Below are 21104 nucleotides of genomic sequence, written 5' to 3'. Positions count from 1 at the left end.
TACAGTGTAAGCAAGACATTAAATGGGAGGGGGGGTTCAGAGGTGACATACCAGCAGTAGCAAGCAGAACACCTCCCATAGACACTGATCACAACGCAGTTCATTAAGATGTTGCATGTCTGCATTTACGGTCACGATTACTTTCTAAAGAAGAGAATCTCTCGTAATTCCAATCAGGTAATCCTAACTAGGAGAGGATTGCTTCATTAGGCTTGTAGTTCTGATCCATGTGTGTCCAAAGGTGACCACTACTGGCCAAAAGGTTTGGCAGCTGGCTTCCAGCAGCATGTCTGACATTTTCAGAAGTCGATGGCTTCAGTGCCTGCCATTTAAAAACCCTGATCACGGTTCAGTGCTTTGTGTAAGGTTGTGCTAAAGAGGTTCTGCCTTTCGATTAGATGCCTCAAGGCACCGGAGTGTGATAAATTGGGGGAACTCCTTACGCTGGTCAGCTGGCCTTTATCTCACCATTTTTGTCTTTTCTCGCTGTCTATTTCCAGCATACATTGGCCATCCCATCAGCTACTGAGGTCACATATGTGACCCTTTACACAAATTCTGCAACCCCACAGGACAACACAGGTGACTCAAACAGGTCTCATTTGTGGCAATTCGCAGCACTGCTCAACTGGTCACATCTAAGGAAAATAATGAAATTACACCCTAGGTTGATAACACCCCTCATCATAAATCCTGGGAGAATCAGGCACAGAAATAAGCTGAAATCGCTTCATACACAGGAGCATGGGTCTTTAATTATTTGCAAAGTATGCCACAGTGCTACAGGATCATTACACAGGTATACACACACTTACCAGATGGGGACATATATTCCGCATTTGCCCTGCAAAGCACCTGGACTGGCAGATTGCACATTCGTAAAAAGGCCTAAACACCAGGGAAGAGAATAAAAACGATGTGTAAACGGATAGCAATACAGAAACATAAAATTATCTTTATAAATTATACTGCCTTGCTAAACTTGCTTTCTAATATAGAGTTTGGCCTAATTGTTACCATATATATCCATGACAGACAATTACAATGTGCTAACACACACAGTGTGAGACTAGACAAACAGAGCGATAGCAAGGCAGATGCACACCAGCACTGATAAATCTTATGCATTTTATTCAGGATCAAAATAATAATCAGCAAGTATGACAAACTATGTGATTAAATAGAAATTGGATGTGTTCCCACTTTTATTTCTCATGTATCATAGCCAATAGCATCATATGCGAGGCCTTCACTACAGGGAGATATTATTTAATAAACAAATTACGCACATTACACAGCGCTCTATTCATTGTAAGGATAACTACCCACCATAATAGGCAAACCAAACCTCCCTCTGTAGGCTCTCAAGTCTTACAAACAGAAACTGTAGGTTAGTGGCACGACTGTCACTGTTTCTGTCCATTTGAAGGAGAAGAAACATGTATTTACCACAAAATAAACGAGGATTTACCTTTATCCTGTTTGTGGAATAATGGATTTAGAATAGGAAATAAACAAATTCCTGCCAAATACCACTGAAAAAAATGAACAAACTAATCACACAGTGGGTGTTATGTTTCAGTAGCAACACCACAAAATACAATGATGGACGCAGTGTTGAAGCTTTTCAAACACGCAACCCCAGTCACAGATCTGGGTTTAATCCATCATTATTTTGCTCACCACGTCACCCCATTTTGGACTCAGCCATATGGAAATCAGTCTTGACCCTGCTCTCCATATGAACAGTCCCGCCCGAACTTCCAGGCCAGGTCTTCCCTGGACTGGAAACAAGCATCCAGGAACCGGTTTCGGAGTATCACCCCTCATCAGCCAGACTAGCTTGAATCCAGTACCCAGATCTGGGCAGACCCTAGCCACTTAGGGCGCACAAAGCAACAACATAAAATAAAATGGTGGACAGAGGGGGTTATTCTAACTTTGGAGGAGGTGTTAATCCGTCCCAAAAGTGACGGAAAAGTGACGGATTTACCACCAGCCGTATTACGAGTCCATTATATCCTATGGAACTCGTAATACGGCTGGTGGTATATCCGTCACTTTACCGTCACTTTTGGGACGGATTAACACTCCTCCAAAGTTAGAATAACCCCCAGAGTGTTGAAACTTTTCAAACACTCGCTCCCAGTCACAGATCTGGGTTTAATCCATCTAAACCACCGTTATTTTCCTCTCCACGTCACCCCAGCCTGGACCCAGCCATATGCAAATTAGTCTTGACCCTTCTCCCCATGGGCACAGTCCAGCCCGAACTGCCAGGCCAGGTTCTCCCTGGACCAGAAACAAGCATCCTCGGCGGAGCAGTTTTGCTAGTTTTAACCCAGTGGCAATGCGAGCAAGGGACCCATGTCTGGGCATACCCTAGTCAATTATGGTGCACATAGCAACACAACAAAATAAAATGATCAACAGAGTTTTGAGCCTTTTCAAACACTCACTCCCAGTGACAGATCTGGGTTTAATCCATTATTATTTTGCTTGCAGCGTCACCCCAGTTTGCACCCAGCCATATGCAAATCAGTCTGACCCTGCTCCTCAGGGGGAACAGTCCTGCCCGAGTTGCCAGGCCAGACCCTACCAGGACCAGAAACAAGCATCCTTATTCTGGTGTTGTTATATTTCAGTACAAATTAACCCCCATATATTTGGTTGCAGGACCTCCAATACACAGGAGGTATTTCTATAAGAACCCTCAAGGCACGCAAATACGTACCAGTATGCAAAAGATATCCACCCATCAAATTCACACTTTTTTCACAATTTTAAAGAAATTAATATTTCCAACCAAAATAAATTTAAATAACTAATCATTCCTATGAGCAAGTGACTGAATGTATGTCCCTTATAAAACTTGCTAATTTCCCATCAAGGAATACTTCACTAAGTGGTTTTGTGATCTGTGCATGATCTCCTCCCTACAGCATAAGAGAGTGCACATGAAGACCTGGCCATTTGTTGTACATGAGTGATTGGGTGCTCCACCAGGATGCCAAAGTTAGCGTGTGAAATTGGGAGAACACTGTATCTTGTTTGCCAGAAAGAAAGGATAAGTTCACTTAGGAAGCCTGAATCGAGTGTGGATGAATGACAGTGTCTGCAGGTTCAGGACTGGAGGAAAAGCTGGCTGAGGAGCGCCTGAATGTGAATGAGGTACTAACAGATAGCGGGTGTCACTGTCAGATAACGGACTGTCTTTAGGAATTTTTCACACAGAGAGCAGAGAAAGTCAAGCACCAGAGCAGAGGAGCAGCAGACGCTGCCAGGAAGAGGCAGCGTAGAGCAGGCCGCTGGGAAGCCATGGGGAGTGCAGAGCGTGGAGAGAGGATAAAGTAGAAGTGTCAGCCGAGCAGCTTCTGCCGCTCTGGCCGATTCTTGTCCAAGCTGCTCTGGCCGTACTGCGCTTGTCGCTGGTCCACCAACCCATCTGCCGACCCACCTGCCCAGCCCAGTCCGGTTCCGCCCTTTGCCTCGTCCCATCACTGGAAGCAGGGAAAAGGAGGGAGTCTCCCTGACAGTGTTTGCCGCCGGCCCGACTGCTGTCATGCTGTCCTGGCTCGGCGTCCTGCCGCTAGAAGCAGGGAGATGAAGGGGTGTGTCTCACTGCCTGCATTTCCGGCTGTCTGGTGTTCTGCTCTTGGTCGCCCTCTCCTACTGCCGCCGCATTAACGTTTGGACTGACCCGGCCCTTCTTATAAAGCTGCTTGCCCTCTCCGCCCTTTTGCAGTAGCATAGGGGTGCAGAGTGGGGGTCAGTGGTCTTGCGGCGCTGGCGATCATCCTACTCAGCCCTACAGTGCATCTCCACCGGCACCCTGCCCTCATCATTGGTTCAAGGAGTGGGCTGGAAATTTAGCGGGAAAACAGCAAAACGGTCCCCAGAGTGCGCTCCGGGCGAGAGGAGCTGTATCTGGAACCCCTGGAGAACCTGGAGCTTGGAGCACCTGTGGCGAGTGGGATGGACTAGGCTGGAGGCAGCCTGCTAGGAGCAGAAGCAGCTGGCGTTATGCCAGTGTGGCTTGCCACGCATTGCTGTCCTGCTCCACTTGCCTCCGGCTGTTGGCGGACACGAAGCTGTTGGGTGCCCTGGAAGTGCGTTGGAAGTGGCCTGCCCCACTTCTTAGTGAAGAGCGAATTTGGACCAGCCCGAAGAGGAGAAGAGAAGGGAGGACCTTCGAAGCTGGGCGGATTGGCCTCTAAGAATATATTGCATATTGCTTTTGAATAAGTTGAGAGACTTCTTCATCACCCCTCTGCTTTGACTTGGTTCTGGTGGTTTGGAGGAGAAGTATAAATTATGACCCTAAAGAAATTTGCTCAGGGCGCTTGCTCCCAGGAAGGACATGTACAAAAACGAAATCCAATTCCCTTCGGAATAAGGTCAACCCGGCCTCATGGGTGAAGGGCCAGAATCACATTTTTACTTTATGGTAAAAAGAAAAAATCCCTCAGGAGGAGACAGAGCTTGTCATTCTTCTTGGCATGACAGCTGGCATGGAGCTAAGTCACTGGGCTTTAAGACTTCACCTGACCCGATTTGGACTTAGACCTCTGTAGGAGATATGGGTATCAGATCAATGACTACTCCTCGCCACCCGGGGATCCTGTGCCTATGGTTCAACCAACTGGTCTCCATCTGTTTAGTAGTAACCCGTCCACCCAAGAATTTGTGTACACTCACCTATCTGTGACCCCAGTTCTGGAAGTATGCATAATTTACCTAGTCAATCACCAGACCAAGAGGTTGGGTTCTCCCATTACAGCTTGGAAAATCTGCTTTCCGCAATTTTAAAACTTTTGAAGAAATTTGACTGTATTCTCAATTCTGACAGCCATCTTAAAGGAATTGTCTAAAGATAACAAAAACAGGAGATTGCATCAAGGCCACTCGGGATCACTGTCTGTCCCCCCTGTTGCTATCAAATGTGCTGGAGAATCCCATGGTGCGTTCTGGCGTGGAAGTGAGCATGCAGGATGGTAAATCTCAGTGCAAAGAGACTATCAGTAAAAGGGCACCGCTAGATAGCCCAGTAGACTTCATACAATTAAATTTTTGACCCCTCCCTGGTCAAGAGTAATGGTCGGCAAAGTCTAATCAGACTGAACAGGAGGTGTTCCCAATATTTAAAGCCTTGTCTAATCAGAAGAATTGTTCTCCGGAATCACTTGTTCCACTGCTAATAGTGGGAGTGAAAAACAAGAGGAAAAAATCTAAAGGTTTGAAAAGACCAGTTTGAAGGATCACTAAGAAAGGCAGAAGGAAAGTACATTTCTCTGAGGCAACAAACTCCACACAAAAATGAATGGAGGCATCTAGCATGATTTATTCCTTCTCTTTTGCAACTGGGATCACATGTGGGACTAATGGAGCAGCCGCCAGGGAGTCGGAGAGTAAGCCTTTCTTTGATAACCCCCCTGGTCTGCCTCCCCCACTGAACCAAACAGCTCCGATATTTTCGCTCCTCAGGCTGAAGGGAGACCCCTATGGCCCTGTATTTTCAGAAGGCACTCCTGCAACTGGATGCAATGCAGACACATATATAGAATACTTTATTCCAATCTTTGATGAAGATTTAATTTTGGATACATGTACACTGTTAAACTGCTTCTCAGTGTAGCTCATTGAGGTCAATCCAAAGCCATGACATGGACCTTGTTTTTCTATTGTATTCTAATGTGGCTTTTAAGTAAAGGATTGATTTCCTTTTGCTTTTAGCGTTTGGCTAAGCTGGTCCTTCAAAATGCTGATTTTTTGCAGTGTCGCAAGATTGATGTGATTCCCTTTCTGGGTTTGAACCGGGCTGGCACCAGTGGGGTTGTGGAAAAGAACAAAGCTTGTTGTTTGTCACAGGTATCACCCAACTCAAAGGTCCAGTGTGAGTTTAGGCCCAAGGTAGATTTGAAGGACCTAACTTAAGCTTCAATTGCCCCTGAGCAAAAAAGCATTAATGGTCTGGATGAGTGGGGTTGGCTCCCGAGTGCCCTAAACCAGGTTGCAGGGGTCCAGGTTCCTGCTTCAACCCCTTAACTGGCACTGGCCTAAAAATTGTCTCATGGAATGCTGAAGGGGTAAAATATAGTAGGAGGAAGTTACTTTTACTCAGTTCTTTAAGCTTTGATTTGCCTCCAGGAGACATGGTCCGATAGGGATTTACTGTGGGAGGATTATTATGTCTTAGACTGTAAGGCCACCCTTTGTCGAAGGGGGCATGCTAAAGGGGGAGTCGCCTGCTTGCTGTCAACTAAACTTAAGTGGAAATATGATTGTTATAAAGATCCCAGCAACTTTTTCATGGCCTTAACCCTTCAGGTCCATAATCCGACCCGGGGCTCTACCCCCTGTTACTGGTCAATGCCTACATACCCCCACAAAGTGGTCTATGATGCTTTGTTGCAGAAGGTTTCTGACTATATAAAAAAATGCTCTAGATGGTGAGTATCCTACCTCTGCAGTGCTAGTTGGAGGATTAAACTGCATTATTTACAATCACATCTTGCGCCAAGTCCACGACGTCGAGAGACGTTGAGAGAGAGCAAGACCTGCAAATTCCATCCTGTGTTTTCCCCCTCTTGATAAGAACAAATAAGAGAGGGAAACTTCTATTTGATCTCCTCAGGAGAAAGTATTGTATTATAGCTAATGGAAGGTAGCCATCGGACTCTCCAGTTTCCTTTACGCATGTTTCCCCAGGGGGAAAGGCAATATTAGATTACCTGGCGCTAGGTTACTCCTCTTTCTCACTGCTAAGTGACTTAAAGATTATAAATACCTCTGTTAGCTTTTCTTCTCGTTGGAATTGAACATGGTGATGACAGGGACTTGGGAGTTGGGTGGGACAATCACCATGTTTGATAAAAAGACAGGGAGGACCCAGTGGGATCACAGAAGGATCTCAGGCATGTTAGAGATCTTACAGCCTGCTGTTGCAGAACTGGAAAAACTAGGAGGGGAATGCATTGCAAAACTTTGTGAAATTTATGAAGCAGCTGTTAATTAGCTCCTCTCTAAGATCTCCAAAAAGTAGACATAAGGTGAATCCTCATCCATTACTTGCCCTGAATAGGGAAATAAATCGGCTGGTTAGGGTTCAGTACTTAGAATATTCATCTGAAAGGAACTCCAGGGTGGCCTTGTTAAAAAGAAGGAGGCACTTGAAGGCCTGTCTCGCAAGAGACTCTGGTGACAGGCTTTGGTTCCACCTCAGGGAAGCAGCGGTAAAGGGACAGGCTAGACGTTTTTGGTCATTGGTTGGTCGAAGGCTGCGAGTCAAGAATGTGTTCTTCCCCTGTAGCCATAGCTGAAGCTCGTTGGTTTGAATTTATTGCCACCCTTTATGTATCAAATGGGGCTGAATTGTTTCAGCTTCCCGAAAGGGTCACAATCCATCGATCCTCCTACAGTAAAGGAGAGAGATCTGCCCATTCGAGCTATGCACCTCTCCGCCGCTACGGGTCCTGACGAATTACCCATTTCGGTAATAAAACAGGATATTTGCTCCTGGAGTAAGAACTGATCTGTTGTTTTTAGAAGATGTTTCCAGAAGTATTCCACCCTCTTGGGTCGGCAGTATTATTTTGCCTTTATTTGAGAAGGGAGACCGTAACTGTCCAGCCAACTACCTGCAGATCGCCCTCCTGGACACAGTGGGGAAACGCTTTGCTAAATGTCTGCTTTCCAGACTAACTATTTGGGCTGATGAGAACAATATTATTCCCCTTGGGGATGCCTAATATTCTTCTTGAGCTAGTGAGAGCGCTTCATTCCTATACTTGGTGTGGAATACTTTTAGGGTGAGACAAAGGTTTATCCCAAGAGATACCCACCCTGAACGGATTAAATCAATTGGCGCCTCTGCTCTTCTCTTTATATATTTCAGATCTCCCCTCTTACCTATCCCAGAGCAAGTGCATTCACCCGCAAATCGTCGGGAATTATGTTTGCTGCTTACTATATCCTAATTTGATAATTTTCGACTTAACCCCCAAAGGCTTAAATAACTGTCTTCAGTTTTTGTCACAGTATACTGAGGCCCTCTTTTTAAAAGTTAATGTTTGGAAGAGCAAGGTTATATGCTTCCATGGAAACAAAAAAAATAAGTTCCCTAATTTTCACTGGTCCCTAGGTACTCAAAAGCTTGAAATTGTGAACTCATACCTTTTTAGAGAAAATAGTCTGTGGGAATCTTAGCGATAAAGAGCACATAGAAAATAATAAATCCAAAGCTGGCTGTCAAGCAGGGGGGTTTAGGGGCCTTGTATATTGCCACTGGGAGGAGGCACTTTGCGCACCTTCTAGCGGTCTATCGATCATAAATTCCAGCATCCCTCCTATATGGCTTGGAATTGATCGATGTCTCTAAATGTTTTTTTTTTAATCTGTTGGAAGGCAAAACCCTTAGTAAATTTGTGTCTGTCAATTAAGCTACTTCAATGGTGGCCTTAAGGCTGGAACTAGGTTTAAGAAGTGTGTTTGTTCAGGGCTCAGCAGGGGCTATACACTGGGTCGCTTGCTTCGCAAGGAGTAAGGATAATACCTTAAGGTCCATGCTGAGGAAAGAAATTCTGGCAAACAATAATTTCAGCTATACCATAAGTAAGAATTTTTCCTACGCCTCAGAAAGGCTGGAGTTAGACTGCAATCAGGTCCCGGCTTTTACTCCCTCTCAATTGAAAATTGGCTTGAAAGAGGCTACGTGGTCTTTAAGCTTTCGATTGGACATAGAACGTTGTGCACAAAAGACATTTTAGCAGACTCCTTAATATTAAAAAAAAAAAAAAAAAGCACAACCGTATACTGCATGGAATCTACCACATGGGATTAGGCGTTTTTGGATGTTGCTTCGCCAGGGATTGCTACCATTAAATGTTCTTCTGGCAAAATGGTATGGCTCGGCTAAGGAGTGTAACTTTTGTTTAGGTGGCACCCAAGACTTAAATCATGTTTTATTTGCCTGCCCATCCCTCATTATGTTTCGGCGTAAATGGCTAAGACCCATTTGTCTCCAGCTTTCTATACTGTCTTTAGCAGAGTTTCTTCAAGCCTTGTATGATCCGCTCAATTAATTGTTCTGTTTTAGAATTTTTTGTTTCTTTAAAAGCTTTTTATATTTATATTAAGGATACAGATTTTAAATATGGTGTTTTATGATGCGCTGTCTCTTAAGGTAGTAGGGTGGGGGATGTTCTGGGATTTCTTTTAAAGTAAGGGGTAGAGATCTTTAACATGTTGCTCTTTATGGGTGGAACCCTTGTTTGTTGGGTAAGCTATTTGATCGTTTATTTATATATTTAATTCTTATGTCTTTTTATGTGGACCTCGTTTAGAGTTCCTAATCATATAGAAATAAAAACTTGAAACTTGAACAAGGTACAAATGTTCTCGAGCAAAAGAGATAGTTTTAAGTTGTTTTTAAGTGAGGTGTCAACATGGCAACGCTGAGGGTCTTCAGCCTTGCGCTCGCAACATGGGGTTGTGAGAGTGAAGAACTTTTTCAGTGAGGACCCAAGCATGAATTGGGTACCCCTTCAGAAAACTCTAGAGTAATAGATGGGGTTAGACAGATATTCTAACAATGAGGTTTGCGTCTAATGAACATTTTAAAGGAAGCTATAAGGTGACAATAGGAGATTTCAGGCTAAAAGGAGATTGCATGTTAGAGGAAACGTTCCATCTTTTTCGGGGTGATAGTTAGACTTAAGTCCCGAGTCTTCCTTCTTTTCATCCCAAATATTATCTAGTCAGCTACAGAGTTCTCTGTGGAACCTCATTAATCCCCATTCACATTACATTTAAAAACTCTGTCCCTTGGCCTTCTTAATCAGGTCTAAAGTATTCTCTTATGCCCAGGATACCAAATTGACAAGACAAAAGAGAAAAGACCTAGGACAAGGTATTGCAATGTCTAACCACTATCCTACACTGGATGAAGAAGACTTAATGCCTCTAAATCCTAAGTTATGCTCCTGGGCAGGGGTCCTCTTTGGCCCCAACGTTCTTGACTTCTTTGTGTGGGTGTTCCACTTGATCCAGTTCATATGGCACAGAGCACAGGTCTGTGGTTTGAGAAACAATTTGGGATGACTACCCAGAATGCAGTAGAGGCACACTGCTACTGTCAAATGAAAATCTTGAGAAAAATCCTTCCCTTCATCCTATGGGAGCTAAACGGCTGAGTTGACAATGCCCTTATCATCTCTATGCTCCGACTACACAAATGTATGCTGCTCATGACTCCTAACTTCTGCTTTATGTGAGTTCCACAGCTGGCAGAACATGCCAGTACAGCTTGTTTTGAAGCAGACTTTCTGATGCTTCCCTAAGCTCCACTGTATGCTAGTAGCCAAAAAGAATCAGCATAATGCTTGGCTCACAAAGCATTTATGATACCGGATCGATTTTGCTGCAAACCTTGTCCGCTAGCCATACACCACAAGGGCCTTCTTCATTCCAGCAATTTTCTTCTTTTCTCTGGTTCCTTGCTTTAGAGGTTCCAGGCATGGAGGAAATTCGTTTCTGTTCTGACTGTTTCTCGCTTTGTGAAATTGAAGACCACTGCATCTTTACAAAAACTTGAAAATGCATCTGTTTTGGTGACCTGTCCGTTTCACTCTGCTATTTGAGTTAGTTTCAGCACCTAGATGCCTTTGGATTTATGCTGCACTTTAGAACTATCTACTCACTCACTCACTCATGGGGGACACAAGGGATGGTGATGAATAGACAATGATGGCTACTTTGGGACTGTGCATGTTCTACTAGGTCAAGGCGCAGAAAGGCTAAACACAAGTCAGGAAAAGCACTTTCTCTGATGGGAATGGCCTCTCCTACGGTAGAGTGAAATAAGTGTCCAAATAGGCGGCATGCTGAGGTGGTAGGAACAGGGTGCCTTACCAGAGCAGTGACACTAGCAGCCTTGGGCACTTGGCACCATTTGGCACTGATGGTGTACCAGCCGGGGATCGAGGTGTCCCACTGCCTGAACCTTAACATTCATGCAAATACATCTGCATTGGCGTCCCCATCTTCCTACAAGCCGGATCTCTAAGAGTAATGAGAGGTTTAGTGACTGAATTTCCCAAGTATCTCAGGCCTTCCTGCACTTTCTATAACTTGGGGATTTTCCAGTAAATGTAATTATGATCGTGAGGGAGCAGGAAGGCCTGTCTCTCAGTATTCCTTAGAAGTGCTCTGTGACACAACAACACAACAGGGAAAAGTTACACATTAGGGTAGAGACCAGAAAATCAGAAAATAAATTCACTTGTCAGAGATAGAACTACCTCCTTTTCAGAAGAAGGATACCTTACCAAGTGCAGACAACAGAGTGACCCCCACCTCGTCACACAGCGCTGGAGCTATTTCTTCCTTAGCTGATTGATCCCGGTCTCAGTGCAGGCAGTGGAGTTTGTCATCACTTGTGAAATACAGCAGACCTATCTAACACTTGTCATCCAGCAGATCCATTTCTCTTTTGTCAGACAGCAGAGATATCGTTTGTTCATCTGACTGCTCCTTTACTCAGTGAAGCCAGCAGAGCTACCATTTTATCACAGACAGAAAAGCTAACCTTTACTCAGCACAGTGGCCACATGCACAATGCAGACAACTGAGCTATCCTTTACTTGTCACAGAGTTGAGCTTTCAGTTGCTCAGCTCATTTATCCGTGTGTTATTGCAGACAGTAGTTATCACTTGCCATAGACAGCAGAGCTACACTGGTGCTTCACTGATGTATCTGTTTGTATGTGAATATCTGCCTACAATTCTATATAGCTGTCGTCTTTCAATATGCATCCATCCATCGGTGAATCAAGCTAACCCAGGGATCACAGAAACAGACAGCCTCAAGGACAAGCAATTTAAGCAAAGAGCCACGCAGCAGGGAGTCTTGTGGATAGAGAACCTAAGAAAAAGCAGTTAAGGTGAGATAGAGAAAACTAGGGGCTGGGAGGCACAGGAAAGGTAACACAGAAACATAAAAGTGCACTTTGGAACAGACAAGGGTGAAGAAGAGGCCAGATAAGGACACTGGACATGGTTACAAGAGATTAGCATGAATATGGGTTAATTAGAACCTAGCTAAGGAACAATACATTCTAGACAAAAAAACTATCAAAAACAAGAGCAACACAAGGTCACTGACTGGGCCTCACACAGGTTGGGAAGGGTTCAAGCTCTGAAATTCATACAAAGGTCAATGGAACTTTAAAGACTATAAAGAACACTGCCAAAGCTGACACCATTTTGGTGGGAGTATGTAAAACCCAAACATCCCCCTAGAAATGCCCCATGACACAATTCTGACTCTCAAAGCTATGGTGCTTTGGTTATAAAATCACCCCTTAATCCACTACCAAACACCACAGTTAGGGAAAATAAAACATCCACAGAGAGCCCCTGCTGGGTAAACCCACAATTAGTGTGCCCCCAAAACCCTAAAGCCAAGTGCATGGAAAAAACTGTATCCCATGAATATACCTCTTACAAAACATATCCTTCAGTTTACATTTACATTCAGTATGATCTGAACGTGCTGCATCCTGTAAGTCGTCAAACAAATAAATCTGCCAACATTAAGCTAAACAGCAGGCGAGAACATACCCTGGAACTGCTAGAAGCTTTCTGAGTTTAGCTAACCACAAAATGTTCTTACCATAGGTGTGTTGCCAAATTCCATTTTATTCCATACTTTAATTAAATGCCGCATTTCACTGGTACATTTGTATTTTATCACCACAAGGCAGCATTGAGTTAATCTACTCATTAGTTTTGTTACCTGGTGCCTGGCCTTTAAATCAGTCCAAACATCTCTTGATAAAAACTGATCCGCTGGTGAAGGTAAATGCTGAATGAAATATTCCTTTCCTTTTCCATTACTCTTTGTATTTTATATAGCAACATCACATGAAACACATAAAACTAGTTTCTGTCACACAATAATGAATTAAAAACAACAGTTTTTGTAATAGAAGTAAATATAACACCATAAAGCTGCAAATTTCTCTACTCTTGTCAGTCTCCTGTTACTATCTTTGATGGGGTGGGCGAGTTTGTAAACAAGTTTACAGAAAGAACAGTAGCAAAAAGCAACCAGTCTTGAAAGCTGGTCTACGGTTGAATAATGAAATCGAGACTTGTAATAAATTGGCACCCGGTAATCGGTGAAATCCAATGGATTTAAGGCTATCAGAAAAAATTACTCACTCCTCACCTGTTTTTATCCTGTCCCACTCTAACCATGCCGTCCTGGAAGTTCTGCTGAATAGTCTTCGTGTGCACCTACTAACTGCTACCTCCCTCATCGCCAAATGGAAACATTCTTCAGACTCTCTCCTAGCATTCCTCACTGACTGCATAATGATCTACCAGTTCCTAAACTCGACATTAGTAGACCTATTTATTAATGCCCTTAAGCATGCTTTTGGAACATACTACCCCAATGAACATTCTCTCCTGCCGCATATTACCCACAGCCTTGGATGTCACCCAAATTAGATCAAAGTATCCCTTAAGAATAGTGCAAAAAGACGTGCACATCCAAATAGACATCAAACAGACATCAAACACAATAAAACAATTAGGCACTGCAAAATCTGGCTATTCTCAGAGCTTTATCAAATCACTTCAACCCCAACCACAGAGACGTACAAGTTGACCACTCTACTATCACTACCATGCACAGCTATATCTAAATATTCACTCTCAGCACATGACTTTGCATTATACTTCTTATCTAACTGCACTACTGTTAGTAAAACCCTCATCACCCTATTCACCACCTTCATCGTCCTGCACTCCAGACTCATCCTGTTTTACTCTGGCACCGCATTACAGGCAGAGCTCATCCCAATAATCAATTCAGCCAACCCATCAAGCACTTCATTTGATGTTTTCAGTCCATGAACCACTGCTCTCGCCTCTAAATCTTTAATAGAACCTACTTTCCTCTTCAACTCCTCCATAATATTCATTACCTATCACAGTGCTTCTAATCTGAAGCTGTAATGTCTCCTGGAAAAACCCTCACTAAGCCCTTCATGGCCTCATATCTACAGCTTGGTAGTTCCTTACCTTGCATCTAATAGGTCCTATTTTTCCCCAAACCTCTAAATTTAGCAGTAATTTGGCTATTTTCTCAGTGCCCATCAGAAAAATTCACAACCTTTAGAATCTTAAGAACATTTAGAATCCATGGGATGCTGGAAAAAGGACACACACTTAGCATGAATACCTCATGTGGACAGAAATTTATGAAGGAGTAAGCACAAAGTATACCAAATATAAAACAAGCACTGGCAAAGCTAATAGGCTTTGCCTTTGTCTATTTTCTATGTAACTGGCTTCAAAATATTAGAGAAATGTGATAATAATGTTTGTTTTATTAAATTAAAAACAAACATTATTATAAAAAAATAATAATATTTGTAAGCCAGTTACATAGAAAAAAATACAAAAGCGAAACATATTGACAAGCATGTTAGAAGAAAAAAATAGAAGAAAAAAGACAAAAGACCGCAGAAGGCGGCAGAAAACGTGAGAAGACAGAAGACAGGAGAAGACAGAAGACAGAAGACAGAAGGCGTGAGAAGACAGAAGTCGTGAGAAGAGTGCAAACGTGAGAAGACAGAAGACGGTATGTGGTAAAGAAGACAACAAAGACAACACGGTATGCAGAAGGAAAAAAGAAGACGGATGGCAACGAAGAGAAAAGACAGAGAAGAAGACATTGAAGACTGAAGATGTCAGCAAAGAAAGAACAAAGCACGCAAGAAGAAAAAAGAAGTACCTTCAACATTGCAGCCAGAGGAAGAACACTGGCCAGTGTCCAATAGGAAGTGACTGGAAGGAGTATTTGATTTATAGGCAAGTCGACTTCAAGATTGGCAAAGAAGAAGAAGGAAGTGACGTGAAGATGATGTGTTGGCCAACCCGAAGCAGGTAAATCAGAGCGACATTGGCGTAAGCCAATGGTAAGTTCAGGTAAGTAAGCGGTTGGTTCCAAGCCCCTTTTAAGTATTTTTTTTAACTAACAAAAGAGTTTGCAAGCATGTGCGCATACAGGCGAAACCTAAAAAGATACTCAGCGCTGAAGAAAAGCTTCAGCAGGTAAGCGGTTAAAGGTTTAGAATGTTCTGGTATCACTAACGTGCAGCCATATTACACGGCTACCCATACTGTGATCTGAAGACCACTGAAGTAAAATGATCAAGCATAACCCATTATTTTCCTTTGGAAGCCTCACAGAGACCCCTTTAAATCAATCATTGCATTTGGGTTTCCACAGGGGTGTAGTTATGTGATGATCTTTACTATACTGCCAGTTTAATTGCAGCTTGCTATACAGATTAAGATGAAACAGAACAGTGCTAGACCATGTCCTATGACCTTACCATGGCATGTTCTGCTCTGGACAAGTCTCCTTTGGGGTCGACCTATTGGCTCCTCTAGGTCCAAAGCACAACATATATGACAAACAGGTACTTCAAAGAGACAAGGGTTTCAGGGAAGTAATAGGTGAGTGGTATCAGGTATTCCCTACAAAACCAAAATATCCATAGTTGCAGATAAAGAGCCTGTTCATTTATTTCACCATATATTTTCTTACAAAGGTATTAGCCAACCCCTTCCATCTAAGAGAACAAGGAATATACCTTCATGGACAATTTATCCACTAAACTGTTAATAGCGCTTGACGGAGAGCCAAAAGCTGCCATGAAGTAGGTTTTCCCTCCTGATATGTACTGCAGATAGTTAGCATGTACAGAGAATCCTGTCACTCAAAACTGTTTTGCAGCATAACTTTGTAAATATATATCGACTAATAACACGCAGGGTTCACAGGCAGGCCTGAAGAGAAAATGATTCAATATGGCTGAGTACATAGGAGTAACTTTCTCCACAATAGCAAATCACATTGAGTCAGCTGACTCCTCAGGGTTGCTTGCACAGTAATCTCTTTGTCTATCCAATCATTAAAGTATCACAGTCCTCCAGCTTGCCAAGGTTTTCCCATGTGTGATAAGTATGGCTAGTGGTAATCCAGTGAAGACAAGAACAATGTAGTGCGCGCACACATCTGTAAACAGCATTCATTCGTTTTACAATAGAATTGTGAACAAAGGTGACATACAACTGTAGATAGTTCTTGGAAATGCATGTTTTCCAGACATTAGGCTTGTAAAGTATTCTCTAGCCAAAAATTAACGAGTCTTAAGAACTAGCACTAGAAGAATTACTAAATATCAGATAGACCCTCAAAGGTTTTTCCTTATAAAACTAGTATCACACCTCAGCAAACTCAACTAGGTTAGCATTTTTTGTAAGCCACAATGTGCTTTAAAAGGCATTTTAAACTTATGTCCAAAGAAAGAGTGAGATGCACTGCACATCACAGTGCCTTAGTTACGTATTTTGCCTCTTCACCCTGGGTGCAATCTGCCTTCGGCATCCATCTTCACAACAGGAGGTAGGTTGATCTCCGTCTCAAGATGCATGATGCATCGTTTTCATTTCTGCAGCACAATCTGCAGGCATGTATTGGTATTTTATGTATTATAGGAATTTGATATAGTGTGGACATAGAACTAAGGAACAGCTGTGACATTTTTAGTGCAGCAGGGACATCTCGAACATTAGGTGCCACACACAAAACACAGTTGTGTCTGGGATTGGGTTAAGAGGTGCTAGAAGGTGAGGGAATATGTAACTGGACTTCGCACTTGTGAAGAAAATACAATCCTTTGCGTCCTATTTTCAATATAAATATACATATCAAAACATTTTCTACAGTTACTACAGTGAAAAATAATATTCTTTTACATTTATTGGAATATTCCTTGGTTCTCGAAAATAGGTGCCAGCCCCACATTTCCTTTGCTGAGCTTTAATATGTGGCATTTCGGTAACATAGTCACAAATATGGTCCAAAAGGTAAACCATACTCCTCTGATTACATTGCATATAAAGTCTACAGTGCATACTCTGGCATCAAAGCCGAAAAGAATGGAATGAAATTCTTTGGGTTAGTCTCCAGCTACTCAAGCAGCCTTGCTCATTTCACCCAGTCTATATGTACTTGAAGCTTCTGTTTGAAACCCCCAGGTGGCAGATCCTTTCTCTAAGGGCAAACTTAACCATCAACCGATGTTTCCCCGGGCCCATCTCATGTCTAACAAATCTTTCCAGGTGTAAACCGCAACATCTCCAGCTCTTGCTCCAGGCCAAATACTGAATAGTCAACTGTGTTGGAGGTCAGGGAAGAGATCAATCACTTTACAACTCACCTGTAATTATAAAGATGCCCCTGGACTCTCTTCACAAAGCTTTTAAGACCATTCATACTAGCACTGACACTGGCGTGAGCTTCTGCCCTCATTCCTCTTCCAGAACATACAATCACAAAGAACTCAGTCTGCATCCGCACTCTTGGTCACAAGCAATGAAAATAAACGCATATTAACAGTTAGTGACACAGGAAGTTAAGTGATTTACCTAAAAACGAGTGCTTCCGCTCAAATGTCAAAGCTGGAAGTCAGAACACAGCTCTTTAGGTTCCAAGATGAGCAACTGAACAATGAGACAACATGTCCACCATTTGATCCCCGCAAGATTTCTTATCAACCAGTCTACTACCACCAGGTTACTCTTAATCCAATCCACATCTGTCGACATCAATCAATAAGGATTTAGAAAGCGTGGCTAATCACCCGATAGGGTATCCAGGCGCTTGATATGCCGCAGCCTATCTGAGAACCATGTACTTTAATGGGCACTTTGTAAAAAGATTTCAAAATACAGAAATGTGTAGGTTCCTTTAACCCTCAAAAGAGAAGAGAATTATTTCGGACGTATAAGTCTTCTAAAACTATCTGTTTGCATGATGCCGGGTAAGAGAGGAGCAGGACAGAGGCAGATATGCAAATTCATAACATTCATTTAGGGATGGGGTAAAACTGTGGTAGCTCATGTAACAATCTCCTAAACCATTAATACTAATTCATTAACACACCGGGATCCCGCACCAAGATACTGGCAGCACCAACAGTTATATTAGCTTATTGGAGTAATGATTCTGGAAGGTGAATTCTTGACAGAAAATGGCACCAATACACCACTTTTTCTATAGCATAATTTTATGTCTCCAATATTGATGATCCAAACCCTCTCTCCAGTCTCTGCTAAATGTTTCGACTTCCCATCGCCATCCTACAGTTGAGAATTTCAACACATCATCAGCCAATGTTTTGGAGAGATTTAGGCCTCATTCCTCCAAAGGTGCTTGGTGTTTTGACAGACTGTCCATGACTTAGTTCCTGGTGATGTTTTCATACAGTGGGCCGGTAACCAAAGAGTTCAAACATTACGTTCTAAGAAGCACAGCCACTTCTCTTCATCTAATGTACTCTATTCAGATAAAACACTGGCCGGAAGAGAAATAGAGGTATTACATCTTTCAGATCTTTTCTGATCATTCTGCAATTCAGCTAATAGTAAGTGATCCTACTGGAAGCCGTAATTCAAGATGGACCTGAGACAGGAAACTTTTATGGCTCTCAGAAGTGTTGCTCAAAGTAAAAACTCAGTGTCAAAATTCTTTATGGAAAATGTAGAATTCAACCATACATGTGAAACGGCAGAACACATTTAAATGCTCTTTTTTTGAGGTATACTGTCAAAAATCTTAGACAAAAAGCTAAGGAGGAACAAGACAGGCTGGAATTTTATGTTCAGGAAATATCCACGTGGTTACGAGATAATACCTTAAATAGTGGGTAAGAGATATTTTGGCAGCTAACTTCAAGAAGGTGCACAGAGATTTCAAAAAGCCAGCAGAACTATCCAAACCAACTCATTTTTATAGCCTGATACATAATAAGCATGTCCTCACTGTTTGGCTGCCAACTTTTTCTCCATTTCCTCCAGGTTACCAACACTAAAATACTTAATGGTCAGGCAAACAATAATTCTCAATAGGAAGCTGACGAACACCAAGTAAACCACAGAATTATTTAGTCCAATTAATAACACTTTTATGCTCTTTCCATATTTCCAGCACTATTAAACGACACCAACTTGACTGCGAGCAGGGTTGAACAGATCCCACTGAATGGAGGGCCATAAGGACAGCAGAGCTGCAAGGGTTGATCCTACAGATTAAATTTCAACACATCGGCTTTGTGTACAGCAATTCTTCAAAGCTATTACGTAATTCAACGGGTAGAGACATTTTGAAATATTTTTCAGTCAGTATTTTGCATGGACTCAAAAAATAAAATTATAATGCCCGTACAATAGTCAATCTAAAAACACCTATATATCAACTGCCTGCAAGGATCACTAGCATTACTAAACGTTTCGGCATGTGGCTCCTCGAGCAGAACCAGGTTCATTTATTACAAATCAAACTCAAGCTCAAGCTCCTTAATTCACTGCTGTTTTTATTTCCTGCTTTATTAGCAACTGGAGTTCTGCCCAGTATTATTACTCTGCTGATTCACATTTACAGCAGCGCACTAAATCCGCCTCATGACTCCCTGCAGCCTGGGGTGTGCTGAACTGTAATTTGTTGTTTATAACAAGTGCAGCAGTGAACCTGGACAACGCCATTGTCAGGGATGACAGTTAACTATGATGGAGATTTTGCTTGCAAAAACTTACTAAATAGGAGAGTACAACCCAGTGTGAAAGGGAACAAAACTCTCATACCATGGGCGAGTTTCATTTCTCAAAAGAGCACCCCGACTGAGAGCGAATGCGGAGCATTCACTGCAGGCAGCTGGCGCCAGCACTCGGTAGGGGAGATGGTATTTATCCCCATCCTCAGGCTCAAAGTCGAAGAAAGAAAGCGAAAGCGAGAAACGGTAGGCAAAAGGAGGAAGAAAATATACGAAAGCAAATGGAGGAAGCAGGGATAAGTAAGAAGCTGCAAAAATGGGATAAAAATATGGGAAATGAAGGGGTGCTGGTCAAAAGAGACATGAGTTGGAGTAGGATCGGGAAGCCTTGGTGATCAGCACTACATGCGCTTGACAGCATTCAGATTAAGCCTTTAAACAGCTCGCTGAGTGCTGGGTTTTGACTAAGGGACACGTGCTACATCCCGAGCTGTAGAGGTGAAAACTAAAACAATGAAAACATACACAAATATTATTTCAGAAGCAGGTACCTGTGTATTAAAAACTATTTTCGCCATGCAATACACGTTATGGACCATCCCCAGGTCTTCCTGGGCCTGCACACTCAGAGACCCAGTGTGCAGAGACATCTTACTCTTTCAAAATCATCATTCTCCCACATAGCTTCCCTTCCGCCTGATTTTGAGAATGAATTCACGAAGAACTTCACAGAACAAATCACATATGCCGATTTAGCACACCAACCCTACATTTCTCTGAGACCTCAATCTGCCAATCAATAGACAACAAAGGAATCCCTCAACACATTCTTCAACACACTGAACAGCTCATCATCGAACCAACCAACAACCAGAGGCAACTCAGTCAACCTCAGCCTGTCAGACTCGCCTAAAATAAGCGCCCACCTTCTCTTAAACTGGATGGACAATTTCACCATCCACTTGAACATCCTTCACACCAAAAACAGAAAAAGTTAAGCTCTGCTCTTTCAATGAACTCCTCACGAACGCCCCCCAAGAAGAACTTATTGCCTCTGAAACTCCTACCACACCTCAAAAGATGTAAATGCACTTTTCAACATTAAAACCACAGCCCTTCAAAACTAAGCAGAACTCAACCATCCACTGAGAAATGAAGGAAGAACCTTAATTGTCAGCTGACCTCCCTCAACTCAAATCACGAAGTTGTGGTGAAAGATGCTTTTCTCAATATGCTGAGAATGCAGAGATGTTTGAGAGCTTCCAAGACAATATATGCAGGAAGCCGGATAGCCCTGTTTGTGACCGGGCACACATTCTTATTTGAGGAGATGCTTTTTTATAAAACAAAATACATCTTCTCGAATGTGTAAATGAATATGAAACTAAAAAACCAAGATGACATGCTTCATTCTAGAAACCAATGAACCAGTTCCAAAAATACAACAAAGACAAGGTTTCTAACAGACTTCCA

The 21104-nt window shown here is 42.6% G+C and overlaps 1 protein-coding gene across 1 annotated transcript in view; it reads right to left on the bottom strand.

Annotated features, from left to right (window-relative positions):
• Window positions 1-21104, bottom strand: part of MTX2 (metaxin 2) — a 331615-nt gene that overhangs the window by 95252 nt on the left and 215259 nt on the right. The window contains exon 4 of the mRNA XM_069225416.1: window positions 816-888. Within this exon, the coding sequence (XP_069081517.1) occupies window positions 816-888 (73 nt within the window). The remainder of the gene's footprint in view (window positions 1-815; window positions 889-21104) is intronic.

Source organism: Pleurodeles waltl, chromosome 3_1 (assembly GCF_031143425.1).
Source record: "Pleurodeles waltl isolate 20211129_DDA chromosome 3_1, aPleWal1.hap1.20221129, whole genome shotgun sequence".
In the NCBI taxonomy this organism is placed as follows: domain Eukaryota; kingdom Metazoa; phylum Chordata; class Amphibia; order Caudata; family Salamandridae; genus Pleurodeles; species Pleurodeles waltl.
The sequence above is the reverse complement of the archived record's forward strand: the minus strand, read 5'-3'. Positions and strand labels throughout refer to the sequence as shown.